Source organism: Microchirus variegatus (assembly GCF_963457635.1).
Source record: "Microchirus variegatus genome assembly, chromosome: 15".
NCBI lineage: Eukaryota > Metazoa > Chordata > Actinopteri > Pleuronectiformes > Soleidae > Microchirus > Microchirus variegatus.
The window spans coordinates 80,551-97,499 of NC_139816.1; the positions used below are offsets into that span (position 1 = coordinate 80,551).

A 16,949-nucleotide genomic window follows, 5' to 3' on the forward strand; every position below is an offset into this window, starting at 1 on the left:
ATTTGTAGTAGTATTTACTACATATTTATGTAATTAGTTATGGTATATTGTATTTACATTGACATGTTTCTGTTTTTATATTTAGAATTCACTTTTGTTTTCAAATGAAGTATCTTGTGGCTGTATTTACTTGAAAGGGTTTATAATAATATACAACATAAAAACAACAATCAAATGTTTTTATATCCACATGTTAATAAGCTGTGATGTACACTTACACATCTTTTGTGCCTAAATATAGGCCCATCATAATTCAAAATGATGCATATTTGGAAACTAGTATTTCATTTGTATAGTGAACTATGTCAACCTTTTTTCTTGATAACTGGCTTAACATTGTGTTACTTTATTCATGAAATATGCTACAGAAATAAGTTAATCACTGTGGTTATCATTAGTTAAATATTTGCCAAAACCATATTTAATAATAATATAATATAATATATAATAATAATTATTATTATTATTAGAAATTATTATTGCACTGTCCTTTAATTATGGAAAAATATTAATGGCCACAAAGAAAACTGATGCAACATGTGTCATGCATAGACTTTTATTTATGAATATTCCGCAACAACAGCACAAACTTGTCTCTATTCATGACCATTTTAATGATCCCAGCAAATACAGACAAATGTTGTGCCTTCAAAACAGATCCCTTTTGACAATAATCTAAAAATACCTTCTTCTGTTTAAATATGTAGCTTAATCTTTAAAAATAAAATATACATTGTATGAAATATAACACTTGTTTATTGGATAGACTGTATAGTACCAAATACAATTATATGCAAATACAACTCTCCTCTGTTGCGTATTACGCACTTCATGCACACAAAAAAAGAGAAAGAAAAGATGCCACACACACAAAAGAAACTGTACATACATCTGTATGAAAATAGAAAATATCAAAGCAAGATATGCACCAATAGTCTGTCTACTGTTACAAAGAAGTAGTAGTGCAAAAGGACCTACAAGGATGACCAGGTAACACTGAGGTACGAGTACTGTGTTGGACAAAGAACAAAGACAGAACTTCCACTGACTAAATCACAGCCATTTCCACATAAGTCTTCAACCACATCCATCAGCTTCAAACAAGTCGCTCGAGTCTGCAGTTTTAGCTTTGAATTTTTGTGTCAAACCCAGTGAATGTTGATGTCCAATGCATAGCACAAAGTTTGGTTTGGTGTGATTTTGAATTATTGTATTGCTAATGCCACCTCATAGGTAAACTGATTAACTACAAACCACAGACATGTCAACATTAACTTACTGCACAGTAGTATTAGTATTCCAACATCTATGTTCTGTACAGCAACAACACTGAGCACCTCCATTTGAATATTTATTATTGCCAAATCCAACTTCAAATTCTCATCTGTTGAAGTACAATGGATGATAAATTTCCAGTTTTTACTGTAGCTACAGCTGTCATTCCCTGCACAAACACAAGACATGAAGAACAAAAACCACCAGTTCATATAGAAAATAGAGATTTTCTCTTGTTTGACAATTAACAAAATATAACATTTTTGATAGACGATGCAACTGCTGATGCTGAGAGCTCTGGAGAACTGGGAGACAGTGAAGGTGAATCTCTCCCTGTGTAATCTCTGAGTGTTTGAGGAGATTATGGGGTGCTCAGTGTTGACATTAAGCCAATAATCTCAGCAGCACAAATCGAACAATTGTACCAAAACATAACGCTTCATAGCAACAAATAAAATATAATCAGCTTCTTGAAATGGAGCCTTAACACAAAAGCCTGCATATACTGTAACATCAATATTGCTCTTGTGAAAGTGAAACTATTCAAGGACCACAGTGTTTCTCATTGCAATTCCGGCTCTCTAAGTACATTCTCTATCACACAAGTATAAGAATAAAGAGCAGGGCGACTTATTATTATTAATACACCCAGAGACCACGCTTCCAAAAATCTACTCTCATCTTAACATAGATAAGAAAATAGAAATTTCTTCAGGATTGAAGTGTCTTAATGTATATATTTTATTATATTCTTCATAAAATGTTGTAACTCTTTCTTATTTACATTTGGTGTAGGTAAATACTGATTGTAATGCAATACCATTGCCTTTTTTATTACTCTATTACATTTTCTTTTGTTTGCTGAGCAGAAGCACTTTTACATTCATAATTCAGCACCCACACTCGCGGAAGAGCCAGAGTGCTGACTGGGAATAATGACATGCATTTTTCCAAAAACAAAAAAGAGGATATGCATTTGCTTTAGCAAATAAACTTTTTGAGAGGTGGAAAGAAAAGAAAAGTGAGTATGACTGGGTTGAAAGGGCCTGGAGAATCAGCCCCAGTTGTCCTTTGTATCTTTTGCAGCACCAGGACAGTCAGGTCTGTAAGAAGGGTCATGGCTGACTGAGCCATACGTTGAGATGATAGCACACATTCCCACAGTGGTGAGGTTACACTCTCTCCACTCGACTGGGGTCATAGGTGTCTGATGAGAAAATGGAAAAAAGAGAGATTATGAAACAACACAAACGTTCAGGGCTGATTTAACCATGTTTTGTACTGTCTGAGAATCATGTGAGAGGACGTCCTTCTGAACACAGAGACAAGGGATTGAAGCACATTTTTCACACTCACTGAATGAGAGCAAAAAAAACGGCACAGTATTCATATACAGCACAGTATAATAATGTCACATATCCAATCATCTATTTCATGTTTTCTCAGAACCCACCTGAAACAAAAATGATCTCCTCATCCTCCACATTTGAGGGCTCACAGATCCCAGAGCCGATGCTTGGATGCTGGGATGCTGTTATTTCCCTCTTGGGAACACTGCGTGGTTTAGGAAGCAGAGGAGGCTTTTTCTGGAGCCTAGTGCGCTGCTTTGGTTTGGGAACAATTATTTTCTCTGTGTCCAGTAAAGTTTGATCTCTGCTGCTCGCTTCTGCATTCTGTCCATCTCTCAATTTCTCCAGTGGCTTTTCGATACCTTCCTCCACAATTCTCAGCTCCACCTCTCCTTCAGGCTCTTCCACTTTTAATTCAACACCATCATTGTCTACTTTCAGTGCAATCTCAACATTTATCTTTCCTACCACATCCTCTTGTCTTTTCTCTTTCTTACATATGACTTTGTTCACTTCTTTAGGTTTACAGACATCTTTGGTCTCTCCAAACTCATCCTGTCTTTCATGTACATAAACTTCCTCCGTTCCTTCTACTTCCAGTTTCTTAGCCTCTACTTCTTGCTTCTCAACTTCCTCTTTCTCTCCGTCTCCATCTTTCTCTATATAATCAGCTTCTCCTCCAGATTCAGACCCTTTGAGACTTAGGCGTCTTATTCGAGACACTGAGTCCAGCTCTTTCAGACGAGCCATTCTGTCTACAGTCGATCTGCTTAAGGATGTGGCAGATGAAGACGCAGAAGAGTTTAGCTTATCTTGCAGGGATTCAATTAGTTTGCATGCACCACCTCGTGCCTTCTTCTCCCCACTGCACATGCTCAGTGCCAGCTTCTCAACTGGACTGACAGGTAGGGATAGGGAGAGCTTAGTGGGTGGGAACTCGGGCAGGTCCAGACACTCATGTTCATAACTACTGTGATTGGTGCTGAGCTTGTTTCTGTCACCTTCCTCATAGTCAATGCCTAACCCTGTCCCCTGTACCTCCTCTATCTCTTCCTGATGGACAATTGTTGTCTCTTCTCTGACATAAGCCCACTCTCCAATCACTTGCTTTGTCTCTTCTTTTGGATCTAGTTGTTTTTCTCCAACAGTGGTGTTTGTTTCATCCTGGTTGTCAGCCACACCTAAAGCCTCCACTGGAACAGCTATACCCAGGATCCTTGCTGCCCTCTGCTCGATGGACTCATTTTCAGGAATACCTTTTGCATATTTGACCTCATATAGGTTGCTCAAGTCCTCTGTAGGTAAAGTATTTGCTTTCTCTTTAAACAGCAAGTTCTCCAGGTGCTTATCTGCTATTGTTAACTCCTTACAGGTCAGAGCCTCTGTGATGGCATATGTCTCGTTATCATCATCCTCTAACAGGAAGGAAGCCTCCCTGATTAGCCGTGTAATATGTGGTGAACCTTCTCTCCTGGGTGATAATCTGCTTTCACTACTGGCTCTGTTTGAATTTGCCTCACCCCTGACTGATGGAACATTGTCTAATTTATTCTGTCTCTCTGAATCCACCTCAGCTTGAAGTTCTTTATCTGATTTGCGCTCAGCACTACCACTATTTTTAATAAGTGCTATCACACTCTCCTGCTGCACTGACTGATGTGTTTCCTTATGACTTAGTGGTGATGGGACTGAAAGTGATCGCTGCACTGGCTCTCCAGGACCACCAGGGGTCTCTGTGTATACAGTTAGCCCCACATCTCTCAGCATGGACTCTTCAGGGACTGGTATATCCTGTCTGTAGAGCTGCTCATTTTGTACGGATAGTGGGGACAAGAGGCAATTGTCTATAAGGCCTGCACTGGGTAGCACCGTTTGCTCATTTGTTGGTGACATATTGTTGGCCTGAGGCCTGGAGAATGTTCCCCTCACATCCATGGAGTCAAGATCACTGGTCGAAGTAAAAGACTTTGATCTGACCTTTATACTGGTGGGTTTTTCTGTGTGCATTGGTGGAAGAATGAGTGCCTCCCTGCTTGGTTCTGGACCAGCCATGAAATGTGCTTCTGATTTAAATTGGTCTGTTCTATTATTCATCCCATCCATATAATCAGCGGACTGACCCATATGGGGTCTCTTGCTGATTGTGTCTTCCATTTTCTTATTAATGCTCTCCAGTTCACCAATAACATCACATGGTCGTCGGTTCACAGGCTTTAAGAGAAACTGTCCAAAGGTCACTTGTTCTGCACACTCTGGGGGACAGGAATTGGACTTCCTGGGAGAGGATGGCTGCTGGTTTGTGTGTTCCTGGGCCTTGGATGGAGAGGTCGATGGGTTTTGCTGTAATGGTTGTTGTGGCAGCTGCATTGATGGTGGCTGTATTGGACTGAGACTAAGACGAGAGAAGGCGCTGTTGCTGGAGAGATGCAGACTTTTCTGGCCTGTCAGGGAGTAACCACAGGAGGAAGTATTTTCTGTTCCCACACCAATGTCAGTGGTTGTGTCTGAGCCAGACTGGATTGGCTCTGGTACCCCAGGGGGACTTTGGGGTTCTGGACTTTTTACCAGTGTCAGAGGGGAGCCAGTCTGTGTTTCCTGGTTTCGATACTGGTTTTCAGGCCAGGAACCGACATAGCACAGCTCTTTGTCTTCACTGGCTTGGAGTGCCCAAGCATCTATTATCTCCTTCATTAACGGAGCCCTCTTGTAATTCCTCATTGAGGATATACTGCTGGTGTGGCAATGAGAGTAGTGGGGTTTGATGGGCATCTCATTCACAGACTTGCTTCGAATGCTTTGAGCCTCTTTGAGGCCTACAGCAAAGGTTTCTGTGTTGGTGACAGTCAGGCTTGGCATGGTCTCATTGTTGTTCTGATCTGCTGATAAGTCTTTGCTGATGTTAATGGGTGTGTGAACAGGGACAGACACAAGGCAGAAGATGGTCTCACTCACTCTTCTCTTTGTGTTCCTGTTGTTCTCAGGCCCCGAACCTGGGGCAATTTTCTTGACTTGGGTGATCGTTTCTGCAAAGACTTGGTCAGAGTTGGGCCCCTGGCGGGAACAACTTCTTGTTAATGGAGAATGGAAGGTTGAAGAGGGCGATGAAGGAGGCCGTTGGTTTTTGGGATATCTATTGTTGTAATTTTGGTCAGTTGCTGGGAAGTTATCGACAGTTTCTTTGTGCAAATCTCTGTGCCACCTGTTATTGTCATTGTCAAGGTTGCTACGAGACATCTGGTTGGCATCAACGGCCAGTTTAGCGGCAATGAAAGGCCCCAACGGTGGGGGCAAAAAGGCACTGTCGTCGGATGCAGGTTCAGACACGGTGACACTCGGAAGCTCATTGCGAATGTGGCGGATCTTGTCAGCATCTGTCAGGGAGTTGCCACCCAGGGCTGAGGAAATGTGCCGGATACGTGGGTCATCGAAAGAGATATACTGGAGCCCTCCACCTATGTGCTCCTTGGTATTATACACTGGGTAAAGCTGTTTCTGGCTGGACAAGCTCCTATCTCTCTGAGGATCAGGCAAGGAGGCAGCTGGATGTCTGGTGAACCAGTGAGATTCACCTGGAGCCAATTGCATCTGCTGGTACACATCCCCTCGGTATCTAAAAGAGGATATCGAAAAAAAATATAATATAGTAAGTAGTTAATATTGCTCTATGCAGTATGTCTCTCTTAGCAAGTGTGCCAATACATTTCTTGCAGTGAACAGACACATTAATATCTATCAGCAAAAGTAAGGACAAAAATAAAAAACAGATTCAAAACATAAAACCCATCCACACTTTTTTGGGTTATTACTTGCTTATTACCCCCTCACCTAAAAATTGTATTCATGTGAAATACTCCTATAAGGATATATATATATACTCCTAAATACAAAATATTTCTCTATTGTCTCATTATTGCATTTCTTGCAATATTGCCCCGCAGCTCACATTATACTTGTTATTTGTTTCAATGTCTTGAGTATTTAAGACTAGCAGGTAAGTGTAATGTAAAACCTAATTCAATTCAATTCAATTGTATTTGTTTAGCGCCAAATCACAACATACATTATCTCTAGTTTCTGTACATAGACAACATCATGCAGAGCAGAGAAACCCAACAATTCACACAATGAGCAAACACTAGAGGCATCAGTGGAGAGAAAAACTCCCTTTAACAGAAGAAGAAATCTCTGACAGAACAAAGACTCAAGTGTGCAGCATCTGCCTCGATCGGTTGGGGTGAAAGAAAAAATGGGGGACGGGGGAGAGAGAGGACAAGAGGGAGGTAGAGACAGAAGAAAGAGACCAGCAGCAGATAAGTCATAAGTTTAGACAGGACAGTTAGAGTCAGTGATGACATGTTTATTAAACTAGAACGTTGAACTTAAAAAACTAAACTTCTTAATAAATATAATATATCAAATTAATAAATAAATATTGTTAGCGTAGTAGCATAAAAGCCTAAGTCATTTTTTTTGATAATTGTGATATCTGCCTAACTTTACCAACGTGCTTGCTAAAAAAATTGTTTTTTCTTGTTTTCCGAAAACATTCAAATATGACTTAGGCAACTATGCTATTAGGCTAACGATATATCAAAATAATGTATTTACCTGTAGTCAACAGCAATTTCGCCATATCCTTGACGTCCCGCTGCCATTATAGGGGCTCTTTTGTATGATGGGGGAGGGATGTATCCTGGGGGTCCAGAGTCCTGTGAAAAATAGTCCAGTTGGGGGTCACTTGTTCTTGAAATGGGAAGTGGTGTTCTGTCTCGAGCTTGTGGAAGAGTGGCAGACAACATCTCGTAGCTTCCCCTGATCTGCTGGTGCAACTCATAGGAGGGAGGTCTTGGAGGTCGGCTGAAGCGGGGCTTTGGTGTCATTGACAGTTGGTTGGCACTAGCTGGCCTGCCATTCTCTGGCCAGCGGGGGGCTCTGTAAAGGTCATAGTGTGACAGTGGGTGGCCATTAACCCGCCTATACAGTTCCTGACCATATTGCAGGCTCTCAGGCTGCAACATCCTTGGTAGGGATTGTGATTTGGCTTTGGTCCTTGGGTGGACTATCATGCCCTCAGGTGTCCTGGCATGAATTCGCTGCTGCTCCGGAGCCCACCACTCACCCTCACTCTGAGAAAGCTGGCGGCCAAAGTTCACAGCTGGATGCCACTCATCTGTTCCCAGGCTCTGGCATTTCCTCTCACTCGCCATTTTCCATTGATGAAGAGCAGCCTCCCTTTCTCTCGAGCGAGCCTGAGCTTTGGCCTGTGTTTGGACCTGGACCTGGGCCTGAGCCTGAACCTGTGCTGCCCAGCACTGCCTCTCCTGAGCTGCCCTCTGATGCTCCTCTGCAGACATCTCTTGGCCTCTGGCTTGCTGAGGCCCCTCTGACCTGATATAACCCCTGTGTCCTCCGTGGTCAGCATAATCCAGAAGCACAGTGAAATCCTGGCCTCTTCTCCTCCAGTAGGACAAGTCCTTTGTCTGTGCCTGTGGACCTCTTGTGCCATCACAGTACCTGAGAGGAAACATCCACATGTAAAAAGAAACACTTGATATTTCGGATAAAATGCTTTTAGAAAATTAGAAAAGGATAAATAAAATGCAGCACGTCTAACCCAGGGTTTATACTACACACATCAAATAAAAGCTTTGGATTATTCAGAATTATTTAAGCAATTAAATGAGTAAAACACTGACATACATGTGAACAAATGGGCAATGACAATAGGAATTATGCAGGGTGCAGGGAATAGCTAATGGTACTCTGGTATACTGGACTGAATTCATCTCCCACTAGATGGAGACAGATGACCATAAGTAGCAGAGCTGGTAATTGTGATTTTCACATTACACAATAACGCAAACTGAATGTTAGTCCCTGATGTCCTCAAAGAAAGACAGATCAGCAATTTAAATAACTTTTCATTGGCTGTCTTTCTAGTACACTGATCTTCAGCTTTGGCTCTGAGAAAATAAGCGGCATCGTCTTCCATCTTAACCACAGGAAGGAAAACACCTGTAATAGCACAGAAGAGAGTTGAATGGAATGAAAGTTGTTGGATTGCTGGATTGTTTCTGGATATGTTTTGGAGTGACTGACAACACAGTTTGTCGAGGCCGAGTTCAACCCTACACTAACCCTCGACATTTCCATCCACAGTCATCACTGACCAGAGATGTTTACTCGGGGAAGGGGAGGTTAGCTGTTGCTGAATATGATCATTAGTCTAATTAGGGCTAAGTTGTACTGTTTAACCAGAGAAGCACTGGGTTTGTTTCTTATCTACACAAGTGCCCAGAAAAAAGGGGTTGGGATGAGAGAAAAAGGGAGGACAAACAAACAACAGACTGAAATAGCAAAAACTATGTCTTTTGAACTCCCACATTCCCAATAGAAGTGACATCAAAGTGAGGAGAGAAAAAAACACAAGCACAACCACATACATTATTCAAGGTCATTTGACTATCTTCATCTGTCTGTTGGCTAAGAGGGATTCGAGAAAAATAAATAAAAACTGACAAGCCTGCCTAATTGTGTGGACATGGGAACAGCTGTATTGACTTTGTTTTCAATATAGCACACCAACACCCAGAAATCTGTGCAAATGGGCAAAATAAGCAATCTTGTTTTGAGGAAAGAAACAGGCTGGCTGCGACTCAGCGACATCTCTGGAAATACCACACGTTCCAGCAGTCCTTATCAAAGAGGGTTTCCATTGCATAACTCCAGACAAAGCTAAATATAGCCTTTCCTCCATATTCATATTTAAATAAACCAAACACGAGTGGTGTATTATTGATGAATGATGCATTATATAAGTAGGTGTAAAGCCTGTGTGTGTGTGTGTGTGTGTGTGTGTGTGTGTGTGTGTGTGTGTGTGTGTGTGTGTGTGTGTGTGTGTGTGTCTTCACAAAAGCTGATTTGGTTACAACTCCAGGTCCCATGTGGCAGATGAAGACTCCAGCAGACATGATGCCTCCTCCCTCCCCTCAAAGACAGAAGTGACCCACAAGTTGAGTGGAAGAAGCAAAGAAGAGATGGACTGAGTTACAGTGTTAAAATCTGCTTTTAATGTTGATATATATATGTATATATATATATATATATATATATATATATATATATATATATATATATATATATATATATATAAACAACCCCCCTGAATGATTTGCTTTCATTAATTGCCTTCAATAAAGCATCTTAACTAGAAGAAAAGTGTGCCTTGAATCGATAAGGTGTAGACACAAGCCATATTCAGAATAACACAAGGTTTAGTCTTACTAAACATGAGCCTTACCCACTGTCTGAGGTGAGCGACTCTCCCAGGGAGTGGGTGTCAACATGGCTGCGGCCCTCACCCTCCCGTCTGGGCTGGCTTCTGTCCCTGGCTTCGTTATTGTTGTTAGTGCAGCCACTATTGAATGGTTGAGGCTGCCTGCTATTGCCACTGTTCCTATAGGATGCCCCAGATCCTCTTTCGTAGCCATTCACAGTCCTGGAGGTGGGTCTGTTCTCCAGGATTTCATTGTGTTTGTTGTAGGATGGTGGTGGGGATGAGGATGCTGGAGCTGGGGTAGGTGTGGATGAGGAGGTGGCATGCTTCGGCAGCTTGTATCCATGAGAGATGAGGAGGTCCTCCACGCTGTACATGGTGGCATTTGTTTATGCTGGTGTGTATATGATTTCCTCTTTTTTGGAGAGAGAGGAAAGTAGGTCGCTTGTCACGGCGTCTCTCCTCCTTCCCTTGGTGCAGTGGCAGGATCACCAGCACAGCCAAACAGCTGAGGCCATCACTGGGAAATGACATGAAGGGACAAGAGAAAGACAGAGAAGTAGAGGTGAGGCTAAACCATTATCCCTGCTGCCATGACCAAGACTCTGCCTCTCTACTCTCCTCCTGGCAACAACCTTCTTTCCACATCTGTTCAGAACTAAGTCAGACTGGGAGCTAATCAAGCATGTCAGAAATAAACCAGGATAATATTTGAGCAGAATGTTTGTGTGGCAGTAAAAGCACAACATGCCACAGTTCACACTTGGCTCCACGGATACTTGCACACAGCTCTTAGCAGTGAAGCCCTGCTCAGTTTGTGATGATTGTGTTCCTCTCTGCTCACATGTGCATTCTTTCTCATAACATTTCTCGTTCATCTCAAAAGTATTTTATGGCTACAGTATTTTTTAGCATGCATGCACTGAAAATATGTATACGATGTATGGAGGATAAAGATAAACGAAATGGTTTGATGCACCTTCTTTTTTATTTGTCAGTGAACTGACTTACTGGATATCTTTGGTTTAGACTGTTTTAGGTAAAACAAGTGATGTGAACAAATAAGTGTATGATCTCTGATGAAACTGATGATGAAATGATTTATCAATAATCAACGTTTGCAGTCGTGTCTGTGCATATGAGGCTTGATGGATCAGTTGTAAGATACCACAAAAATTAATGAATGATGACGTCCAGGGAGCATCTGCTTATGGGTAAAGAGTTGTTGTGTTTGCTGCCCTGAAAAGACGCTGCTGCAACACATTCAATACTCACTGTACTGAAACTGACTGTCCTTAATAACAAATGACTGATTAGTTTGAGCCGTGTCGCCAGAATCCGGTGCAAGTCAGACCGTTTAAAAACAATCACTGATCAATCACAATTTGCTTGTTTATAGTTCTGCAAAAGATGAATGCAAACACTTTAGCATGTGTTTAACTTCTTAGCTTAGTCCAACAGAAATGAAAAAGAATCCATGGATAAAAGGATCCTTGACTCCTGCTCACTCCCTCCCTTCTTGCCTCCTTGCTTCATTCCTCCTTGAACCTGATTAACAAGATCCACAACCATGAAATGCTGCTTCCTTTGTATGTCTGGCGCTCTAATATGATTACCTTTTTCATTTTAAACTCTAAACCTGTTAGTTTTGGAGGATTGACTCTTGGCGTTTGCCCAGTTAATATTCCTGAGTTTAACTCTCTCCATTTGTGTTTTGAATAATCCCCTCAAGGAGAGGCTACAACTTTGTAGTGGGTGTTTATATTTATATTTATGTTTATATTAGGAACCCATTAAAGAAAGCCTGTCAGGCGTTGAGAACACAACACATTGGCATCATAATCATACATCTTCCACCCTGTAAGCTTATCCCTCTATTTAGGCAAAGGCTTCATTAAGCAATGTTTAGGGAAACACTGGTACGTATTAATGTGAAAATGTATTTCTGTCAAGATAGTTGCATATGATCTGCCTTGAATATCCATATGATGTTTGATCTGGTAAAATCATTCAACTAAGGCACTTGGTCCTGGCATCATCCTCTCCATCATCAGTGACCCTGAGGAACACCATCCTGTAAAATGACCTGACCTCAGCCTCCACCCTTACCCCACCATCACTCCCATCCTTTATATGACAAATGTGCTCCTACTGTGAAAAAAATGGAATTACCCAATTCATCAGCCGTGAGAAACAATGGTCAGCTTTCAGCGCCCAAAACACCACAACATTGTGTTTTGCTACAGTGTCTTCCTGTGTGAAAATGACAGACTGGCACAATGACACAACTCCCTTAGACAGAAATGAATGATAGAGTTTATGGATAACAGATGCTGCAACCTAAGCTAAAAATAAACAGAACCACATGAGGCCTGGCATTTCCCTACAGACCGCCTCACATTTTCTCTGATCATTCGCTGTGCATCAACGCTAGCTCAGTACTCTTCATCTTTCTACTCCAAGTTTGTGGGTTGGGGTGTGTGGTGGGCCCCCCGTCCCCCCGTCCCCCCCACCACACAGGCTAAAGGTTCTCAGGTTGACAGTTTGGTGTCAGATCCTTATTCATGACCCAGCTGAGATGAGTTCATGATGGAGGACAGGTGAGAGACCTATATCAGGCCTCAGGGAGGACACAAGTGTATTGAATGGTCTAAACTCTACAGGTTACAAGCAGCAAAATATATCTGACTATAAATGAAACTCTTTCATTCATCATCACATATGTAAAAGGGAAGAAGGGAAGTGAGTGTTCCTCAGTCAGTGTGATTCATGATGTTCTGAAGAGCTTACAAACATGTGTTAAAACAACACATACTTCCAAAATGCTACAAGAACTACAAACAAAAACAATCTAAATGTAACACACTCCTGTGAAAAAGGCACAACAAAACAAATGTTTAACACCAGATGAGCCACACCTCTCCACATCATTGTTCCCAGTCTCCTTGGATCTGTAACAGCTGACCTCAGTGGGTGTGTGTGACTTGGCTCGACTCTGACCCACATCTGTTTGGACCTAGTGTGCACACACACACACACACACACACACACACACACACACACACACACACACACAGTAACCATCAGCAGATTGTTTATCTCCAGTGGAGAGAGCTTCTCATGAGGACAGAGGCGACACAACAGTGTGAGCTGCTGTTTGTCCTAGAGAAACAAACTGGACGGACAAACACCCTCATGTTATACTCATACCAAGCTCTAGGCGACACAATGTTGTGAGCGCATCATATATAGGGAGCTAACTGCCATCCATCAGATAAACCCTGCTGCGCTCAGCAGCCATCTGTAAGAATGATATTCTCTATGTATTCTCACTTTAAAAGACAGGCTGTAAAATAACAGATGAACAAATGTTTCACTGATGACAAACAATGAAAATAATTTTACCACATTACAACCCATGTGTTCTCCCTAGCATCCACACCCTCCTGGTATACAAAGATGAGCAACAGGCAAAGCATTGTGGGTAAAAAACAATCAAAGAACAGCCACTTATATTATTTTTCTCATGGCAACAGTTGTTTTGCTTTGGTGAATGGCAGCTCATGGGTAACAGCATGTGGGCTGCACAGATATTCTCTGCATGGCCTCAGCAGTCACTGAAGTCAAATGTATGAGGCTGATCCAAAGAGGCTCTGTGATGCTGCTGCAGTAAACTTCACCTACACTGAACTGTTCCCAGGTCACGCTGCTTCTGAGGCTGAGCCAAACCACGTTCATGGTGATTAATGTCTGTCAGGTCCAGCATGACAGTGGTTTATCAGCCAGGAACACAGTGATCAGGGTGAGAGTGCTCTGGCTTTCTGCTAATCAGATGGAGGCTGTGTGGATCTTGCTCTGCAGCAGAAAAGATGTAAATGTGATAAACAGTCCAGTGAAGTATATATATATACATATATATATATATATATGTATATATATGAGGAGTGGTCAAGGAAACAGCAAACGCAGGTCTTACAGGTCTGTAATATGTTGTCATGAAGCCGTTATGAACGTGAAGATCTGCTAAGTAAACAAATGAAATGAATGACCAGGATTATCTCTAATTATCTCTAATCACTGCATATGAAACAAACAGCACAAAGCAGGTCGCTCAACTCAACCATCTGTCAAACACATGTGCTTCCACCAGGCTCACACTCGTATAAGCACTGTGAAATGCATTTCATTTCATGCTTCACTTCCATGCCACACTGGCAGATGTCAGTGGTTTTCACAGGTTTCCAGCGTTCTTCCTCCTCATGCCTGCGTCATCATCAGTGACATCATCAGTGACATCATCAGTGACATCATGCAGCAGCACCTCTGAGGGGATTCCTGTAGCTAGGCAAACATCAGATGACTTTCAGAGGCTTCAGCTGCAGCTACCCAATGGCAGAAAAACTCATTTTCTTCATGTGCCTGACCTAGAAAGCAGCTAAGTGTTGACAGACAGAGACAGGAGAGAGCTCTCTGCCATCACACATTTCTGAAAGGGGGAAATGTGGCCTTAAGATAAGTAGACTGCAACACCAGGGAGTTTTCCAGCCTTCTTTCAGGCCACTCCTGAAAGTTGAACTCAAATGAGTCATTTCAGATCTGTGGAGGGCCTCTCCACTTTTTGCTGACCAACCCTTTCCTCAGGAATTAATGAGCCGCTTCCCTACGCTCAGCCAGCCCACCATACTTCACCCCCTCAGGGCATCGAGAAGGTTCTGTTTCACACTCCGTCACACTCTCAAGGATGTGTGAAACACACACACACACACACTTATGGTTTTTGGAAGAGTCTTCTGTGAAACTGCTGCTTAACCAGGCCACGTTTTACTTTTTAACCCTTGAGCTGCTGCAGTCGACACAGACTGTGAACATTTACAATCTGAGCTGAGCTACAGTGTGAAGGGAGCAGGTCACTCAACACCTGACAAACCATCACAGTGATTTGATCAGATGTCTCCATGAGACATGATGCTGGCATCACTAGAGGTTGTTGATGTCATCAGTGAAGACACCCTGACTAACCCTGTGCGATCCTTAAGACACAGCAGCGACCATTCATTATGTGTGCGTGGAAAAATAAGAATATTTTATGTCTCTTATCTTATTGGAAATATTTGTGAAATGTTACAAAATGTTCTCATGTTACAAAACATGTTGCTATCAGAATGTTTGTTACCCATAATGTTTCAAATGATCATAATATCATAGAAACGTATGTTACCAAACGTTTTCAGAAACATGAATCTTAAATAAGATCAATTTATTCATGGGAGGACCTTTGTTGACATTATTATTATATATAATATTATATTATATAACGTCACTCATGCAGAGAGTAAAAGGTTATAACTTATATGTAAACAGGTAAGAAAAGTGTCCACTAAGGTTAATAAATAATCCAGTGTGCGCAGAAGGAAGAAAAAGAGGTCAAGCAGCCGCCATCATCATCATCATCATCATCATCATCACACACACATGCTGCAGAAAACAGTGTCAGTGTGCAAACATCACAGAGCATCAGCTTCTTTCACTTCCTTCACGTTGTCTTTTGACCTGAATCTCGAGCACAACAACACGAGCGTCATCATGTCGTTATGAAATGATTGACAGGCTCGGCATGGGGGGGGGGGGGGGGCTCTGCTGCAGCCATATCTAACATTGTGGTCTGGACAGTTTACACATGAGACACCAAGACGGATCACTGATCAGGGATCAGCCTCATGAAGGTTTCTCAGCACCAAAGTCTTGTTTCAGACACATTTTCACAAACAGATTAAAAATAGTTCTCTAATCTGAATGATAATCTGTTTTATAACTCGGCTGCTAAATGATCGCAGCACATTTGAGATGGAATAACCAGTGGAAGCGCATGCCGAAGCTATTCTTCAAGTTCAAATGGTAAACAAGATGTCAGACAAACATATATATATATATACATATAAACAACTCTGTAAGACAGAACATCATTGTACAATGTAATGTGTGCGGAGTTTGGCCTCTGTTCCTCAGAGGACGTCACAGTGGAGCTAACACTAGCCTGACTTAGCTCCATCACTAATCTTTAACCTTCAGCTGACAGGAGCGCGTCCGCAAACGGAGGCTGGAGCCGCTGCTGCTGCTGCTGCTGCTGCTGCTGCTGCTGCTGCTGCAAGTTAGAAGAAAACAGAGAAACACATACACACCGTCCTGTTTCACCTTCTAATCCTATAATCCCTGCGGGAGAGGAAGAGGCAGCGACGGGCGGGCAGCGGAGCGCGAGGCGGCTGCTCCGTAACAGTAACCGGAACATCGGTAACATCAGTAACATGAGTAACATGAGTTAAATCAGCAGCAGTAACATCAGCAGCAGTAACATCAGCAGCAGTAACATCAGCAGCAGTAACGGTAAGAGCTCCTCGCTCCCTCTGATGTGTCTGTATGTGCAAATAAAAACAAACACAACAAACACACACAACACACACAACACACACACAACACACACACGTCTATGACTCGACTTCGCAGACTTTGTTTTACCTGTGAAATGCGTCGTCGTTGCCGCTTCGTCCTCAGCTGTGATCAGCAGCTCTGCTCTGGACTGAAGGAGGAACAGCCCTGTGTGTGTGTGTGTGTGTGTGTGTGTGTGTGTGTGTGTGTGTGTGTGTGTGTGTGTGTGTGGAGCAGCAGCAGAAAACAGCAGCAACAGCAGCAGCAGCAGCAGCAGCAGACCTCCTCTCTCCAGCAGGATCTGCTGCTGCTGCTCAGTGATAAGGTCATAACTAATCACACGCGCGCCCACACACATACACGCGCGCGCGCGCACACGCACACACTTTCTTTATTATCATGCCCATCTATTTATCTGTCTCCTGATGTATCTGTCTGTATCTCTGTCTGTCTGTATCTGTCTGTCTGTCTGTATCTCTCTGTCTGTATCTGTCTGTCTGTCTGTCTGTATCTCTGTCTGTCTGTATCTGTCTGTCTGTCTGTATCTGTATCTGTCTGTCTGTATCTATCTGTATCTGTCTGTCTGTATCTGTTTGTCTGTCTGTCTGTATCTGTCTGTCTGTCTG

The 16,949-nt window shown here is 42.4% G+C and overlaps 1 protein-coding gene across 1 annotated transcript; it reads right to left on the reverse strand.

Moving 5' to 3' along the window:
- Positions 1–611: 611 nt before the first annotated feature.
- Positions 612–16,431, reverse strand: jcada (junctional cadherin 5 associated a). The gene is made up of 6 exons (XM_083901293.1): positions 16,414–16,431; positions 12,819–12,916; positions 9,925–10,420; positions 7,233–8,138; positions 2,729–6,234; positions 612–2,482 (listed from the first exon to the last, which is right to left on the reverse strand). The coding sequence occupies exons 3-6, from the start codon at positions 10,275–10,277 to the stop codon at positions 2,448–2,450; spliced, it is 4,800 nt and encodes a 1,599-aa protein (XP_083757419.1). The 5' UTR covers positions 10,278–10,420; positions 12,819–12,916; positions 16,414–16,431; the 3' UTR covers positions 612–2,447.
- Between the last annotated feature and the right edge of the window lie 518 nt (positions 16,432–16,949).

What these genes read in the sequence shown, in the direction of transcription:
- jcada (XM_083901293.1), bottom strand. Translation starts at nt 10,277, where the DNA reads ATGTACAGCGTGGAGGACCTCCTCATCTCTCATGGATACAAGCTGCCG. An exon ending in TCGCTCACCTCAGACAGTGG is followed by an intron (nt 8,139 to 9,924) that starts GTAAGGCTCATG and finishes GTTTCCTCTCAG; the next exon opens with GTACTGTGATGGCACAAGAG. An exon ending in GGAGATCATTTTTGTTTCAG is followed by an intron (nt 2,483 to 2,728) that starts GTGGGTTCTGAG and finishes TTTTCTCATCAG; the next exon opens with ACACCTATGACCCCAGTCGA.